The sequence below is a fragment of the Cupressus sempervirens genome, chromosome 8 (assembly GCF_028749045.1).
Source record: "Cupressus sempervirens isolate cs-2001-9-10 chromosome 8, ASM2874904v1, whole genome shotgun sequence".
NCBI classification, from domain to species: Eukaryota; Viridiplantae; Streptophyta; class Pinopsida; order Cupressales; family Cupressaceae; genus Cupressus; species Cupressus sempervirens.
Genome location: NC_143125.1, coordinates 419061055 through 419077413, shown reverse-complemented (window position 1 = coordinate 419077413; position 16359 = coordinate 419061055). Strand labels below are relative to the sequence as shown.

At 36.6% G+C, this 16359-nt stretch overlaps 1 protein-coding gene across 1 annotated transcript in view; it reads left to right on the top strand.

Annotated features, from left to right (window-relative positions):
* Nucleotides 1-652: 652 nt before the first annotated feature.
* LOC149543025 (pentatricopeptide repeat-containing protein At3g06430, chloroplastic-like) overlaps nucleotides 653-16359 on the top strand; it is a 40439-nt gene continuing 24732 nt past the window's right edge. Inside the window, exon 1 of the mRNA XM_089797956.1 lies at nucleotides 653-1065. Within this exon, the coding sequence (XP_089654082.1) occupies nucleotides 754-1065 (312 nt within the window). The 5' untranslated portion in view covers nucleotides 653-753. The remainder of the gene's footprint in view (nucleotides 1066-16359) is intronic.

Sequence of the window (16359 nt, the reverse complement as noted above, 5' to 3'; positions counted from 1 at the left end):
ATGAGCCCTTCTTGAACCTAAAAAAATTGTAAAAAATTATAAAAAATAATATAAATATTACAGTTTCCTAATTTAAAAATATTACAAATGCACAATGGCTTGATATGCAAAGTTGCTTTATGAATGATATCAAGATATGAATAAAGAACTTGGCAAGTGAAAAAGCTAGACCGAGGGACATCCACACTGCCAAATTCTTCAAGAGCATGATTTTGACCTCATCCCTTATGATGTCAGAGCCTTCTACTCAACAAAACTTGATTCTTAATGGGCTCATTGAGAACCATTCACCTTCACCAGCAGACCAAGGGGCAATTGACATTAAAGGAACTTTTAATTTCAAACCTAATTAAAATCTTCTATCTTTTTTATGGGATCGATTGTGTAAATTTTTTTAACGTCAACATTTGAGATCACACTACATGATCTATCATCAAGATGCAAGAAAGTCAAGAAAAAAATAAATTACACATTGAAGAGAGGTAGAAGGGAGGGAGTGGGACCGTAAACAAGGCTAACAAGCCCAAATAATGATGTTAATTTTTTCCACAAAATCCATCCACAAAAGATAGAACATTGTACATACATTATAGAAATCTAATAGCTTTGACTTATTAAAATCTTTCTCGGTCCAATTGTAAGAATATGAATGTGGAAGAAGAAGATATATCTTCCGACTTCCAAATATGGTAGCACCTGCTCATCATAAAAGTGCTTTTGTTATTTGTCCATGGTATGGATATGATGTAGAGCATGGCGATGGCGATGGCGATAGCAGGGGCATTTGCTGTAGGAGCTCATGACATAGTGCGAAAGCAAGAATGGCATACTCTACCCATTTCTCTGCCGAGAACTGTTACAACGTGCGGCTTAAAACAGCACGAAAAGGGGAGGAGAGAGATTAAATGGGCGCCAAGGAACAGCGAGAGGGCGCAGCGAGCCTTCCGTCTCAAAACTAGAAAATCACTCGAAACCAAACCTACCCCTAGAAAGCGTTTGGTAAAAACTGTTGTGCAAATTCTTGTCGAATCCATTCATAAGAGGCACTGGCAAAATGCGCTTAAGGTATGCAAGGCATATTGATTTCGCTGTTTTCCCTTTAATCATTTTCTCCTGGGGAGAGGAACTGTAAAATCCTTACCTTTCCCACCACTCACGAATGGGTGGATAACTTATGTAATTGTCGTATACTAGAATTTGGACCGGGAAAACTAACTATGTTTTCTTTGTAGACGACTTTAAATCTTGTTTCTTTGTGTCTTGTTATACTTTTTTCTAAACGCATGTAGTTCCGATTCTACGTCATTCTGAATTATGAGTTAAAGCTCTGAGACCATAATATCAGTAACTGCTTTTGGGGGTTGTAGGACCCTCGCCCATTGACCACTAGCAGTGGCATAATCCCACATAGAAAGTATCAAACTCACTCATAGGAGTTGCCCATTTGTTGCAAGGTTGAGTTGGTGGTAGCAGGCAGAGAATTATTAAATTATCTAAAATGATTCTTCCCTCTTCATTGAGCTCGGGTAACACTGTCTTGCCTGGAGTCCTTGCTCAATGGCTTTCTTTAAATAAGATACATGAAAAGATGGACATGTAATGATTGTTACAGGTAACTCTAGCTTGTATCCCTCACTGCCAATCTTTTAAAAAAAATGATGAGGACCATGATATTTGAGTGAGAACCTGTTATTTTTTATTTGCCACTTCGTGGTTGCAACCTTGGAAAAACCCAATCTAGCTCTTAAAAAGTTCCTTTCATTCTGGTGCTGGTATGCCTGTTACTTCATTTGGTTTAGTGTCATGGCCAGATTTTATTTTTGACTAGAAAGTAATTGCTGATGTCAATTGTGACCTTGCACAATGTCAGTCAACTCTTGGTGGTTATCTTGGAGTCTCTAGAGAAAATAATTCTGCCCTGAAATATTTGAAGCTTTTTTGAACACCTTTTGCATCTGTTGAGAACTTGCCATTTGTGGATTCTTTGTGTGCAATCCCCTTAATTCCAATGTCTTACCTTTAGAATGAGGTCTTGGAAACTCATTTGGATAGTGTTCATGATGGGGACACGACCCAAGCACAAAAAGGACACAATAGGAAAGGGAAAATTGTATTAACTGTGTAAATATGCTATTACATTCAGTACAGAGAAAATAGACTTCAAAACATGCCCTAAGGGCTTACAACAGTATAAGTCTGGAGATAATTTTCTCCTTTTAGTACCCTCCTTTCAAACTCCACTTCGAACTGCCTTTTACAATGCCAAAAATGTTCTTAAATAGACCCCGAAGGGTTAAGGATTAGGAATACATTCTAGAAAGTGCTAGTTGGCATCCACCGACCAAATAGAAGGCTCTAGAAGTCGCATTAGAAGTCGGCACAAAATTAGAAGAATCCAGAAATGGTAACCGAACTCCCGGGAGGCATAACTTTTGAACCATAGCTCCGATTGACGAACCGTTTACATTTCCGAAAAGCTCTCGAAGCGCTCTATAGCCCTGTGGACCAGCTTCGCTCGTCCCCCATTTTTCGGCCCTGTTCGAGGTCATTTAATGCCCCTAATCTGACTTTGAAGCATTCTTAGGATGTCTCCAGAAACCGAAAAATTGCGATAACTTTCAAGCCGTGGGGCCTTTTGACCTGATTCTTTTTCTGGAATGCTCTAAATTACAGTGATAATCTTCTGACCAATTTATACCTTCTAGTTCACCAAAATGATGGCTCAATTACATACTTCTATTTTTTCGACATTTACACGTATCCCAAGGTGTTCAAATACTCTATCCTAGAACATTGATAGTGGAACTATGAGAGTTGGAACCTTTATTTGACCCAAATGGGTATCCAGAAATGAAAACACATGAAACAAAAACTAAGTCTAAGTACATTTTTTTTTTGTTGACACAGGATTACCCTCATACCTCTGGATGCTCCTGCATCAGACACCCAGGGTAGATTGAAAAGTGACCCTGTCACTTTATGAATGGTAGAGGAAATCCCAAATGGGAAACATCAGCTGCTGATATCCAAGTTGAGTCCTCGATCGACCGTCCTTTCCACTTGACCAAATACTCTTCATACTGCCTATTTCTGGTACTCCTACCCACACGATGATCTAGAATGTCTTCTATCTCCTCCTTCTGAGAAGCAGGAATTGGACATGGCTCTAACATTAGCTCCTCATTTGCACCATCATCATGATACTCTGTTAAGTTTGCAATGTTGAAAATAGGAGAAATGTGAATTCCATCTGGCAACTCCACCTCATATGCATTTCCTGAGTCATGTTTCTTCAAAATTTTGCAGGGACCAAATTTTTTCATTTTCAGCTTGTTGTAAGTACCGGATGGAATCTTTCTTTCCGTAAGTGTACCATGACTAGATCCCCTACTTGGAATTCCTTATGTCTTCTCCTTTGATTAGCCCTAGCTTTATACTCTTGATTCATCTTGGTAATGTGTGCCTGAACCTCCTCATGTAGACGCTTGATATGTGCAGCAAATTCTTCACCTTCAGCACTTGTCCTCTCCCCTTGCTCTATCTTCCTCAATTCTGGTGCAGTCCTTGGGCTACTTCCATATACAATTTGGAATGGTGATTTTCCAGTACTCCTGTTTATAGAGTTATTGTAAGCAAACTCTGCTTGTGGTAGAATCAAATCCCACCCCTTGAGCTTATCCCCAACTAAACATCTTAGCAAATTGCCCATACTTCTGTTTGGCCGTCAGTTTGCGGGTGATGTGTGGAACTGAATTTCAAGTCTGTTCTCAACTTCTTCCACAATGTTCTCTAGAAATACCCTACAAATTTAGTATCTCTGTCAGAAACTATACTCCTTGGAAGACCATGTAGTCTTACCACCTCTCTGAAAAACAAGTCTGCAATATGGACAGCATCATGAGTTTTGTGGCATGGAATGAAATGTGCCATTTTGGAGAACCTATCAACCATTACAAATACTGAGTCATTACCCTTTTGTGTCCTTGGCAATCCAAGAACAAAATCCATACTTATGTCCTCTCATGGCTTTGATGGAACAGGCAATGGCTGATATAGTCCAGTATTGTGACTAAATCCCTTGGCAATTTGACAAATCTGACAACTTCATACAAACTTCTTCACATTCTGTGAAATCTGAGGCCAAAAATAATGTTCTCTAAGAATGGCAATGGTCTTATCTCGACCAAAATGTCCTGCCATCCCTCCACTGTGTTTCTCCTTAATCAGATTTTCCTTCATGGAACTCCTTGGAATGCATAATTGATTGCCCTTGAATAACATACCATCCTGAATCAGATAGTCTAACCACTTAGTTCTGTCTACAACAACAGGCTCTTTACAAGGTTTCCACGCTTCAGCAAAATCAGGATCCTCAGGGTACAGATTCTTGAGTTCATCAAACCCAACTACTTCAACTTGCATTACTGTAAGCAACAACTGTCTCCTACTTAATGCATCTGCAACCCTGTTAGATTTTCCACTTCTATGTTTCAATACAAATGTATAGCTTTGCAAGAACTTTACCCACTTCATATGCCTCTGATTCAATTTACCTTGGCTATTTAGGTATTGTAATGCCTGGTGATCAGTATATAAAACAAATTCCTTTGGCAACAAATAATGCCTCCATTTCTTTAAGGCCCGAACTATTGCATACTACTCTTGATCATAAACGGAATACTTTTTTTTCGCATCATTCAATTTTTCACTAAAATATGCAATAGACTTACCTTCTTGGCTTAATACAACCCCAATAGTGCTGCCACTAGCATCACAATCCACCTAGAACACCTTTCTAAAATCTGGAAGTGCCAACACAGGTTGTTTTGTCACCTTCTTCTTCAACAATTCAAAACTTCTCGCAGCTACCGCAGTCCATTTGAACTCTTTTCTATCCCCTCTTATTGTGTCAGTCAAGGGTGCACATATACTACTGAAATTCTTAATGAATTTCCTGTAAAAACTAACCAAACCATGAAATGATCTCACCTCAGTAGCAGACCTTGGAGTAGGCCATTCCAAGATGGCTTTTACCTTCTCTAGATCCATTTTGAGACCTTCAGGTGATATAACAAAACCCAAGTAGACTAACTCCCTTTTTGCAAAGATACACTTCTTCAGATTAATTAACAGTTTCTCTTTCCGTAACCTTTCAAGGACACTACGAATATGCAATAAATGTTCTTCCAAAGTCTTGCTGAAAATTAAAATATCATCCAAATAGACAATAACAAATTTTTCCAAGAACTTCTTAAGTACCTCATTCATAAGCCGCATGACGGTGCTTGGGGCGTTCGTCAATCCAAAGGGCATGACTAACCACTCATAAAGACCCTCCTTGGTCTTAAAGGCTGTTTTCCACTCATCTCCTTCTCGTATCCGTATCTGATGATAGCCACTCTTGAGATCTATCTTTGTGAAATACTGAGCTCCACTCAAGCAGTCCATAAGATCATCCATTCTTGGCAAAGGAAACCGATACTTGATGGTTATCCTATTTATAGCTCGAGAGTCTGTACACATCCTCCACTCTCCATCCTTCTTTGGTGCCAGTACTGTAGGTACTGCACATGGACTCAGGCTCTCCCAAATCAAGCCCTCCCTCAATAGCTCCTGAACTTGTCTATTTAGCTCCTCAGTTTCAGTAGGAGTCATCCTGTGCGCAACCTTGTTAGGCAAACTAGCTCCTGGGATTAAATCTATCTAATGACTGATTTGCCTTACCGGTGGCAATCCTTCTAGAACATTATCAGAGATGATATCTCCAAACTCACCTAGTAAATTTGAAACTTCAAGTGGTATTTCACTACTACCTTCTTTATCTTTCCTAGGAATCAAAGCATAGCACATACGCTGATGTTTCATGCCATCTAAAAACTTCCTTCCATCAACAAGACAAATCCTAGCACTGCTACATACCTTTTCACCTTCCTTTTTCATGGGCTTCAGTTGGTGGCGAACTCCATCCTTTGTTAGAGAGTATGTGTTTGCATGACCATCATGTACTGCATGCCTATCAAACTGCCATGGTCATTCCAACAATAGATGGCAAACATCCATTGGAATAACATCACAGAGAACTTCATCATGTTAACTCCCAATTTTCAATTTCACTAAACATTGTTCACTTACCAAGACCTTATGATCATCTTTCACCCAAGCAATCCGATAGGGCTGGGGATGTTTCTCCCTCTTGAGCTTCAACTTAGAGACCATCTCCTCTGATAACAAGTTATCAGTGCTACCACCATCAATGATCACATCACAACATTTATCCTCACACTTGCATCTGGTACGGAATAAACTCCTCCTTTGTCCTAGTTCAATCTCACCACTTAGTAGGACCCTTTCATTTACTAAAGTCTCTCCTCTTTCTGCATCCTCTGAATGTGATGATTGTGCATCCTCATCCACATGAGCAACTCTAGCTTGACCCTCAGCTCTCCTATCTGTCCTTCCTTGTCATTGAGGACATTCAAAGGCACGATGACCTTCCTCATTGCAATGGAAACAAGTACCACGAAAGCCTCCTCTTCCTTGTCCATGTCCTCTACCTCTTCCTCTTTGATTTCCAAAGTCTTGATCACGGGAGCGGTTGAAACCCTCGTTCCTCTGGTTCCTGCCAGTACCCACATCTTCATTTTTCTTTTGGGTTTCATTTCGGCCTCTAGATGATCTACCACTACCCCTTCCTCCTTGACCATGCCCTCTTTGTCTCCCTTCAAACCTCTTATTTAGCTTCTCTTCAACTCGTAGGGCAAATTGGTATGCCTCTTCAATGCTGGTCATTCTTAACAAACTTAATTCCTCTTGGATGCTAGGTTGCAACCCACTGATATAACGAGCAACCTTCTCCTTATTTGCTTCTGCATGCCTTGCTCTAATCAAAAGTCGATAAAACTGCTCTATATATTCTTGGACTGATTTTCCTGCTTGCTTTAACCCATGCATCTTCTTAAACAAATCAAGCTCGTAGTCAACAAGAATAAATTGCTTTTTCAATTTGTCCACCATATGATCCCACCTTGTGATTTTCTCCTTTCCTCTTCTGTTTCTTTCCAATTGAACCTCTTGCCACCAGATTTTGGCATGTCCTTTAAGTTTGGCCTTTGCAAACTTAACCCTATCTGGGTCCCTGATATCCTCATACTCAAAGTATTCTTCCAGTTCATTGATCCAATCGATCAACTCATCTGGTTTCAAATTTTCTGAAAATACACCCACATCAATTGTAGGTCTTTTTCCAAACTTAGTAATGGCCTTAAAAAGCCTTTCCTCTGCCTGATTCAAAACTTCCCCATCAAATTCCCCTTCTGGTCCAATTTCTTCTTCTTCATTGTCATCCTCACTTTTGTCGCCTATGGCAACATTTGTTCTTCTATGGAGCTCCTCTGCAATGCTTGTACTTGCCTTTGGAGAGCTCTAACCTCCTTAGGATTAATAACTCCGGCCCTTCCACCACGCTCTCTTCGTGGAGGCATCTTCTTAACTCAAACCCACAACCACACAGCCCTGGTGCAAACTGCCTCACAATCGGCGCTCTATCTACACACTCAGGAAAATCTGCTCTGATACCACTTGATGGGGAGACGACCCAAGCACAGAAAGGACACAATAGGAAAGGGAAAATTGTATTAACTATGTAAATATGCTATTACATTCAGTACAGAGAAAATAGACTTCAAAACATGCCCTAAGGGCTTACAACAGTATAAGTTTGCAGATAATTTTCTCCTTTTAGTACCCTCCTCTCAAATTCCACTCCGAACTGCATTTTACAATGTCAGAAATGTTCTTAAATAGACCCCAGAGGGTTAAGGATTAGGAATACATTCTAAAAAGTGCTAGTTAGCATCCACCGACCAAATAGAAGGCTCTAGAAGTCACATTAGAAGTCGGCACAAAATTAGATGAATCCAAAAATGGTAACCGAACTTACGGGAGGCATAACTTTTGAACCGTAGCTCCGATTGACGAACCGTTTACATTTTTGGAAAGCTCTCGAAGCGCTCTATAGCCTTACGGACCAGCTTCGCTCGTCCCCCATTTTTTGGCCCTGTTCGAGGTCATTTAATGCCCCTAACCTGACTTTGAAGCATTCTTAGGATGTCTCCAGAAACCAAAAAACTACGATAACTTTCAAACCGTGGGGCCTTTTGACCTGATTCTTTTTCTGGAATGCTCTAAATTACAATGACAATCTTTTGACCAATTTACACCTTCTAGTTCACCAAAATGATCTCTCAATTATATACTCCTATTTTTTCGACATTTACACGTATCCAAAGGTGTTCAAATACTCTATCCTAAAATATTGATAGTGGAACTATGAGAGTTGGAACCTTTATTTGACCCAAATGGGTATCCAGAAATGAAAACACATGAAACAGAAACTAAGTCTAAGTACATTTTTTTTTGGTTGACACAGGATTGCCCTTATACCTCTGGATGCTCCTGCATTAGCTCAAAGTTTTGAGTCGTAGACTCCGAACACTATATCTGCATTGCCCACTGTAAGGTCAAACATATGGCTACTCAAAAGGTAGTTTTCCCTGTGATGCTTCGTGGAACATTTACCGATACCTCCATCTGCCATCACAACACTATTTTGCAGTTCAAACTTGTGGCTAACTTTTACTAATGAAATTGTAGAACTGTGTAGATCTATCAGTATTGTCACTTTGTTTTTTAAGATTTCCACTACTTTGAGGGTTTATGGTGAACTAATTCCTAATAGTGCATGCCAAGATACTATTGGATTGTTCTCTTTTAAATGTTTCTTTTGATGTCACTTATATCTTTTTATCTTCTTCTTCTTCTCTTGCTCCTCCAATATGGAAATTGGAAATCATCTCTGAATACCTGTGCCCAATAGTATATATGGATCAATTAGTTGAGGGATTCTTCTTGGGGCCTAACTCAAAAAACAAGCACAATAAAAACTATACATATAGAATATAAAATTATAATGATCAAAGCAGTCTCAACATACAACGCCAAAGAACTTTGGACTAGACTAGCAGAAGTGCAAACATATCACAAAATGCAAATAGCCAAAGAGCGAACAAAGGATCAAGGCTCCCAAAACACTTTCCCATGTGGCCAAAGACACAAAATAAAATAGTGATATTTCAGCAAACACTCAGCTGAGTCATCCCAATATTTTCTTCCACCTCTTAACTGCCACTTCTTAAACCCGCATTGCAATAACCTGCTCACTAGCACCCGACATAGGATCCTGTGATGATGCATCTGATTAGGGAAACTGAACACCATGAAAGATCTCTGCCCAGCTTTAGACTCTGTGGCATTTATTAATATAAAAAATAGGGATAATAAATTCACTGGATACCTCAAGGTGAGTTGTGGTCACCATGAGGCCTTACCACATCTATATATAGAAGGCCCGAAGCAACAATAAACGATGACAAGTAGCTTCAACTCATTCACACCCTGCCCCATAGCTAAAGCAATCTCATTCCTTGTGGGGTTATCTTTCTTCTTGCTAGGTTCCGCATTCACCTTTGCAAAAACTTTCACTATACAGGCGGGGAATCAATGTCTTTGAATTGGGCAGGCAAGAAATATGGAGGATCCATAACCATTGATTTGCATTATGAAAAGTCTTCACCAACTTTGCAATGAAGTTCTTTCTAATGGTGCTTTTGACCATGGTGTACTTATAATACTCATGCCTCGCTCTCATAAAAATGCCTTTAGAAACCCTAGAATAGCTTGATTGTTACAAGAAAAAATCAAATTCAGCCTTCTATTATAAACATGACCTTTTCTCAGTGATCTGGAGGCCTATAGGATTGTTTGTAGTGAGCTGTAACACCACGCAACACCAAATCAACCACAATGAGAATATGTTAATATGCTAAATAACTATTTTCTATTGTGCCCACAACCAAAGTATTGTGGACACAGATACAAATCCAAATACAGATATGGTATCAGATATGGATATGGGTGCTTTTTAAGACCCCCAATATGGATATGGCTGGATATGACATATGTAAAACACACACGCATATTTAACACAATTTTCTAAGTTATTAAGAGGAGATTTTCATTGCTTCAAAAGCAACATAGACACATAATTTCTGCATAAATAATTATAAGTTAATTGAAAACTTTACAATATGCAAAAATAGTAGAGTTGCTATGAATGACAACGCAAAAAAAGGGTTGCTGAAAGTGAAAAACATTTCATTTGTCTTTCTCATTTGGTGTAGGTTTTGTTTATATCAAAGAGAATAAAATAGATGCATGAAGCTTTTTCGAATTACATTTAGTAAGATTTATGACATTTAAAAAAAAAAAATCGAATCATACAATATCTGACACGGTTAGAAAATCAAAGTTTTTTGGGCACATGTGGGCACACTATCTGACGTGTATTGTTACCAGAATTTAATTTTAGTGATCAGATAAATAACAGAATATGTAAATTGACAAAATATAAGAACACAAGAACACAACAAGTACCCTGGGAAACCTCCCTCTTGGAGGAAAAACCCAACATTCAAACTGTTTATTTATTATTGCCTTTTCCAGTTAAAGTTACAGACCTTAATACAATTGAACGTCTCAGATTTGCTTAAGATCCCCGATTAATGAACCAAATCTGAAATTCATTAGCCAAGTAGTACAGAGTCACAGACCACCTTAATCAACTTGAACATAGATGACTGTGGTCACAAATATATATATTGCTGTAAATGAATTAACAACACAGATCACAGCATTTCACATTTCCCAGATCGCAGCCCATGTCCATATAAACTTAATTCAAATATGAAGAACCATGTGTATAGATCACAGTAGCTTGATGAGTGTGTAAATTGCTGCTAGGTAAGTGCACAGATCACTGCTCCAAGCCACATTCTTCAACTCAAATTGAAGCTTTCTTCAATCACAGATGGCAGCAACTGGATATTGTCTTGTAGATCACTAAGTATTTACTATTTACAAAGCAATACCATGTCTTTATGTATGAAGACTGACCATTAGTTAGCTCAGCAAATACAATACTTTTCTTTGAAGGTCCGGTTGAATATGAAAGTCAGATCACACCAAGAAAATGTTGAACATAGAGCATCTCACATTTTCTAATATTGCATGTGTATCTTTTTTTGGCATATGCCTTGAGATGTGTTTTTTTATATGAAGACATCCCAAGGCCACTTTACATTAGCCAATGCATTATTAAACTAAGTTGGCCTTCAATAAAATACATAATTGTAAATCTGGGCCCAGATTTGCAATCATATTATTTTAATTCTCTAATTCTCTAATTAATATGTTATTCAATTCTCTTAATTAATAATATATTATTTAACTCCAATATTACTTAATTCTCCCAATTAAATAATGATTTCCTTAATATATTATCTCCAATATTTAATGCTTCAATTAAATAATTAATTACTTAATTTTCTTAAATTAATAATTAATTCACTTCAATAAATAAATAATTAATTATTTAATTCACCCAATTAGAATATTATTTTTCCTAATGAAGCTAGAATTCCATCTAGCTACCAAACATTAATGCTCCCTCTTAGCTAGGGAGGATTCGAAGAGTTTCATGGATGCCTTCCATGGAATCCATTATGCTTACCTACAGAGGATGGATCCATCTTGCATTGTCCATAGAGGATGGAAGAGATATACCATCTCAAATCTTTTCACACAGAAGAATGTACTACCACCTTGCATTGCCCGCAGAGGGTGGTCCCATCTTGCATTGCCCGCAGAGGATGGGAGAGGTTGAAGACCTCATGTCTTCTCTCAAAGAAGACTACACTACCACATTGCACTGCTCGTGGAGGGTAGTTCCACCTTGCATTGCCCGCAGAGGGTGGTTTCGCCTTGCATTGCTTGCAGAGGGTGGAGAAGGAGTAATGCCTCAACTCTTCTCCCAAAACAAAATCTCAATGAAGAATACAACACCACCTCGCATTGCCCACAAAGAGTGGTTTACACAATTAACTATCACAAGAAAACTAAGACTCCCTCTCAACCAAGGCTGTGGAATCGTATGGCTGCACCCATGAGAAGTAATGAACATATCATCATGGCTACACCATGAGATATACAAGCATAGATATCACCTTATTGTGATATCAACAATAGTCATCACATGACATGACATCCCTATGTGATATTTACCATAAGGATTTCCTGCGGAAGTTCATGGAACTAAATCACAATCATCTAATCACTATGATTCTCTCCTTTTGAATCAATAAGAGCAAGATCCTTGCAGAAACTTGAATTGCATCTTGATTCTTTTGAATAACAAAGAGGCTCACTCACATTACTGTTGATGTTTTGGTAGCTTTACTAGGATAAACCTGTGAGATCAAAGAGAAATTAATACACAACTATAATTAAGTTTGCCATTATATTAATTATAGTAATGAATAGACATGTATCATGAAGGGACATGCCTCTTCTCTTGGTTTATTCTTCATACAAATGCAAGACGACACTGCCATTTGGAAAGTACATACCAGACATTATGGTAGTGCTATTACATTTGCAACGGTCCTAAAAACAACAACATGGTATCAGAGCAAGCTGCAAATGTGAAAAAGAATAAGACGAGCAGATGAGAGTGAGATTAATGAAGGATAGAAGAGAGAGACAAAATGATTGTATGCATGCCTGTCTAAGCATATTGAGTATATAACATCGGAGATGAAAACACATATAGTGGGGAATGGGACTTAGCAAGAAAACGCTATAGACATGAGAGAATAAGGCAAAGCTAAGTAATAAAATAAATATCATAAAAGAACTCAATCAACAGAAGGATCTTATTTTTTAATGACATAAAGTCTTCTGCTGTGAAGAAGTCATCAAACATGAAGGTTTGGAGTATGCCAATGCATGAAGAAAATATCTGATCAGATTAATATTGGTCCACCTTCAATCAGAACAAAGAAGACTGCAAAGACACAACGAATAAACATATAAGCAGGGGATATTGAAGCATTGTAGAGGGTCTGACAAATCAACAATGGACACGAGGTATCAAGAGTATTAATACTAGAAAACATATAGGAGTTATTATAAGTGGGCACCAAAGCCATGACTCATCCAATCAACTAAAAGAAAGGAGTAGAAATTATTTGCGAATCATCTCAGAAGGAAATCTTGAAACAACATAGAGGGTTTAAGTTTGAGAGGAGTTAACGAGTAAAGGGAAAAAGGATATCGTCGATTCCCGACAACAAGGTTGGAGAGGAAAGTCAGAACAATACATAGGAAACAAAACAAAACTCTGATGAAAGGACAAGTGTTAGTTCTGTGGGTGCAACCATTACATCCTCATTGGAAGTAATAAATAAGTAGAGATGAAGATAGTTACAAAGAAGGATAAAAAATAAGATTGAATGCCACTATTCACAAACAAAACAAAGTAGGCCCATAAACACATAGCATCCATAGCGGGACGTCTAGATGGACAAGAGATCAACATAAGTGAGGAGAAGTAATAGTTAGAACTCGGACCAATGTGTTTGGTGCTATTATGAAGGTTGCATGATTCCTAAAGTTGAACATGAGTAACAAACCAACACACACCACACAACAAGGTATTCTGACGAAGGACAAGTATCATAACATAGGGTTTGGTGGGCTCCATTACATCCATATTCGAGGCACTGAATCGTAAGTGACGAAGACACTCAATAATAAAAAAATCAAAACATTAAATGCCATCATTCTTTGGATACGTGTGGAGTGTGAAGGGTCAATGCCCCCTGTGTCATATCCCCATTTAAAGATGTAATTTTAATAATAATTAGATGATATAATGTTATTGAATAAATAATGATAATAAAGTTATATTAAAACTAATACTAAAATATAAAAATAAAAAATAATAATTATTTAATCTATATTATCAAAGAAATAATATTTAGTATGATATTTTAAATAATTAAAAAATAATAAAATTACAATGAATAAATAAAGAAATAAAATTAAATACAAGAGAATATTGTAGAAAGTATGTTATCTTTCTAAATGGAATTTAATAATAAATAATAATAAACACAAATAAGTAAGTAAATAAATAACATAACATAGAATAATATAAATTAACTAAATTTAATAAAAAATCAAGAGACATTTAACAAATAGACATGACTCCTTAAAATTAAGATATAAAAGCGAGGAGAGTTTATTTTAGAGAGAGGGAAAAAGAAGAGAAGATAGGAGTTCAAAAAGGAAAAATGGAAGAGGAAAGTAATATGAAGAAAATAAGTAAGTGACTTTCTGAAAAGGTATCAATGTTATTGAAAGGATATGAATCTTCGAAAGAGCCATAATTATGAATAGTTGCAACTCCTCAAAAATGTTGTAATTATATAATATTGAGACTTTTCCGAAGGATTTTAGTTGTGAAGTGTTGTAACTTTTCGAAGGATTTGTATTATGAAAGGTTGTGACTTTTGGAAAAAAAAAAACATAAAAGTATATTTTATCCTTTCCTTATAATTAAAAAAGGAAGATTATATAAAGTCAATATAGAGTTGAGATAATCTAGAAGGAATAATTCATTGAAGGGCCAACTAATGATAGAGCTACATGGACCAAGCAAAGAGGAAGGTAATAAAGGTATGTTTATGGATCATATTTGTTTAATTATGTTTATGAATTTATTTATATTAATGAATCATACTTGTCGATAATTTATGCATATACATATGTATATTAAAAGATGGAATTCGAAATGGATAACACACATGACTTGATGGTTAATGGTTTGAGATCAAGAGAGTCCCTTTTTAGGGAAGAGAGTGATCTTAATATGGTTAATAACTTAAGATCAAGATAGTCTCTCTGGGAAGATAGTGATTTTAATATAGTTATAAGGCTGGAATATTCCGTAGATGTTAACATGTGCATATTTGTCAAGGGCCGTGGATAGAGAATGTCTCTTGTAGGAAGGACCTTAAAGGGGGCACTTCATAAAGGACAAAGAAGTAACTGGGGATCTAAGGATTCTCAAGAGGGTTATTGATCCCATTGTGGAGACGTCTTTAAGGTTGGGTTAGGATAGAGGGTAGAATAGTGAAATATATTTTATTATTGTATAAATTCTAACATTGGTTTTCCAGGTATTATTGTCCTTGCAAGAGGGGACATTACAGTGGTATCAGAGCATGATCTTTCCATCCTGTAGGGTTAAAGAGGATCTAGAAAAATAATTTATATGAAAGAATAATGTAGAAAGTTAATGACTATTAGAAAAGATTCAAATACATCCATGATACCAACATAAGAATTCAGACTAAAAGAAATATCTGTTTCAACTCAACGGAAGAAATTATCTAAATGCTTGAGGACAAGCAATTTGAGGAAGGGTGGACTATCATATCCCTGTTTCAAGATGAAATTTTAATAATAATTAGATAATATAATGTTCTTAAATAAATAATGATAATAAAGCTATATTAAAACTAATACTAAAATATAAAAATAGAAAATAATAATTATTTAATCTATATTATCAAATAAATAATATTTAGTATGATATTTTAAATAATTAAAAAATAATAAAATTACAATGAATAAATAAAGAAATAAAATTAAATACAAGAGACAATATTGTAGAAAATATGTTAACTTTCTAAATAGAAATTAATAATAAATAATAATAAACACAAATAAGTAAGTAAATAAATAACATAACATAGAATAATATAAATTAACTAAATCTAATGAAAAGTCAAGAGATATTTAACAAATAGACATGACTCCCTAAAATTAAGATATAAAAGGGAGGAGAGTTTATTTTAGAGAGGGAAAAAGAAGAGGAGAAGATTGGAGTTCAAAAAGAAAAAATGGAGGAGGAGAGTAATATGAAGAAAATAAGTAAGTGATTCTCTAAAAAAGTATCAATGATATTGAAAGGATATGAACTTTCAAAAGGGCTATAATTATGAATAGTTGCAACTCTTCAAAAATGTTTTGATTACGTCAAAACAGGTTTTAAAAGACTCGAAACCTTGTACAAAGTATCATTGAAACAAGAGTAGAGAAGCTCAGACAACAAATAGCCTCAAAGCCAAAAGAGAATAGACAAAACAAACCAAAAAACAAGAGGCCAGAATACAACTATGCATGAAAAGACAGCAAAAGAAAAGCAAAAAGACATCCCCAGGACAGCTACAGAGTCTTTAGAAGGTCCACTGCTTGGTTTGCCAGGATGTTCATATTATTTGCAGATGCTTTCATGTCATTCAACTTTTTTGCTTCTACACCTTCATTCTTCTTGGAATTAGCCCTTGTGCGCTTGCTCGGGCCCTAGTCCTCTTTCATAGCATTAATGTGTTGACT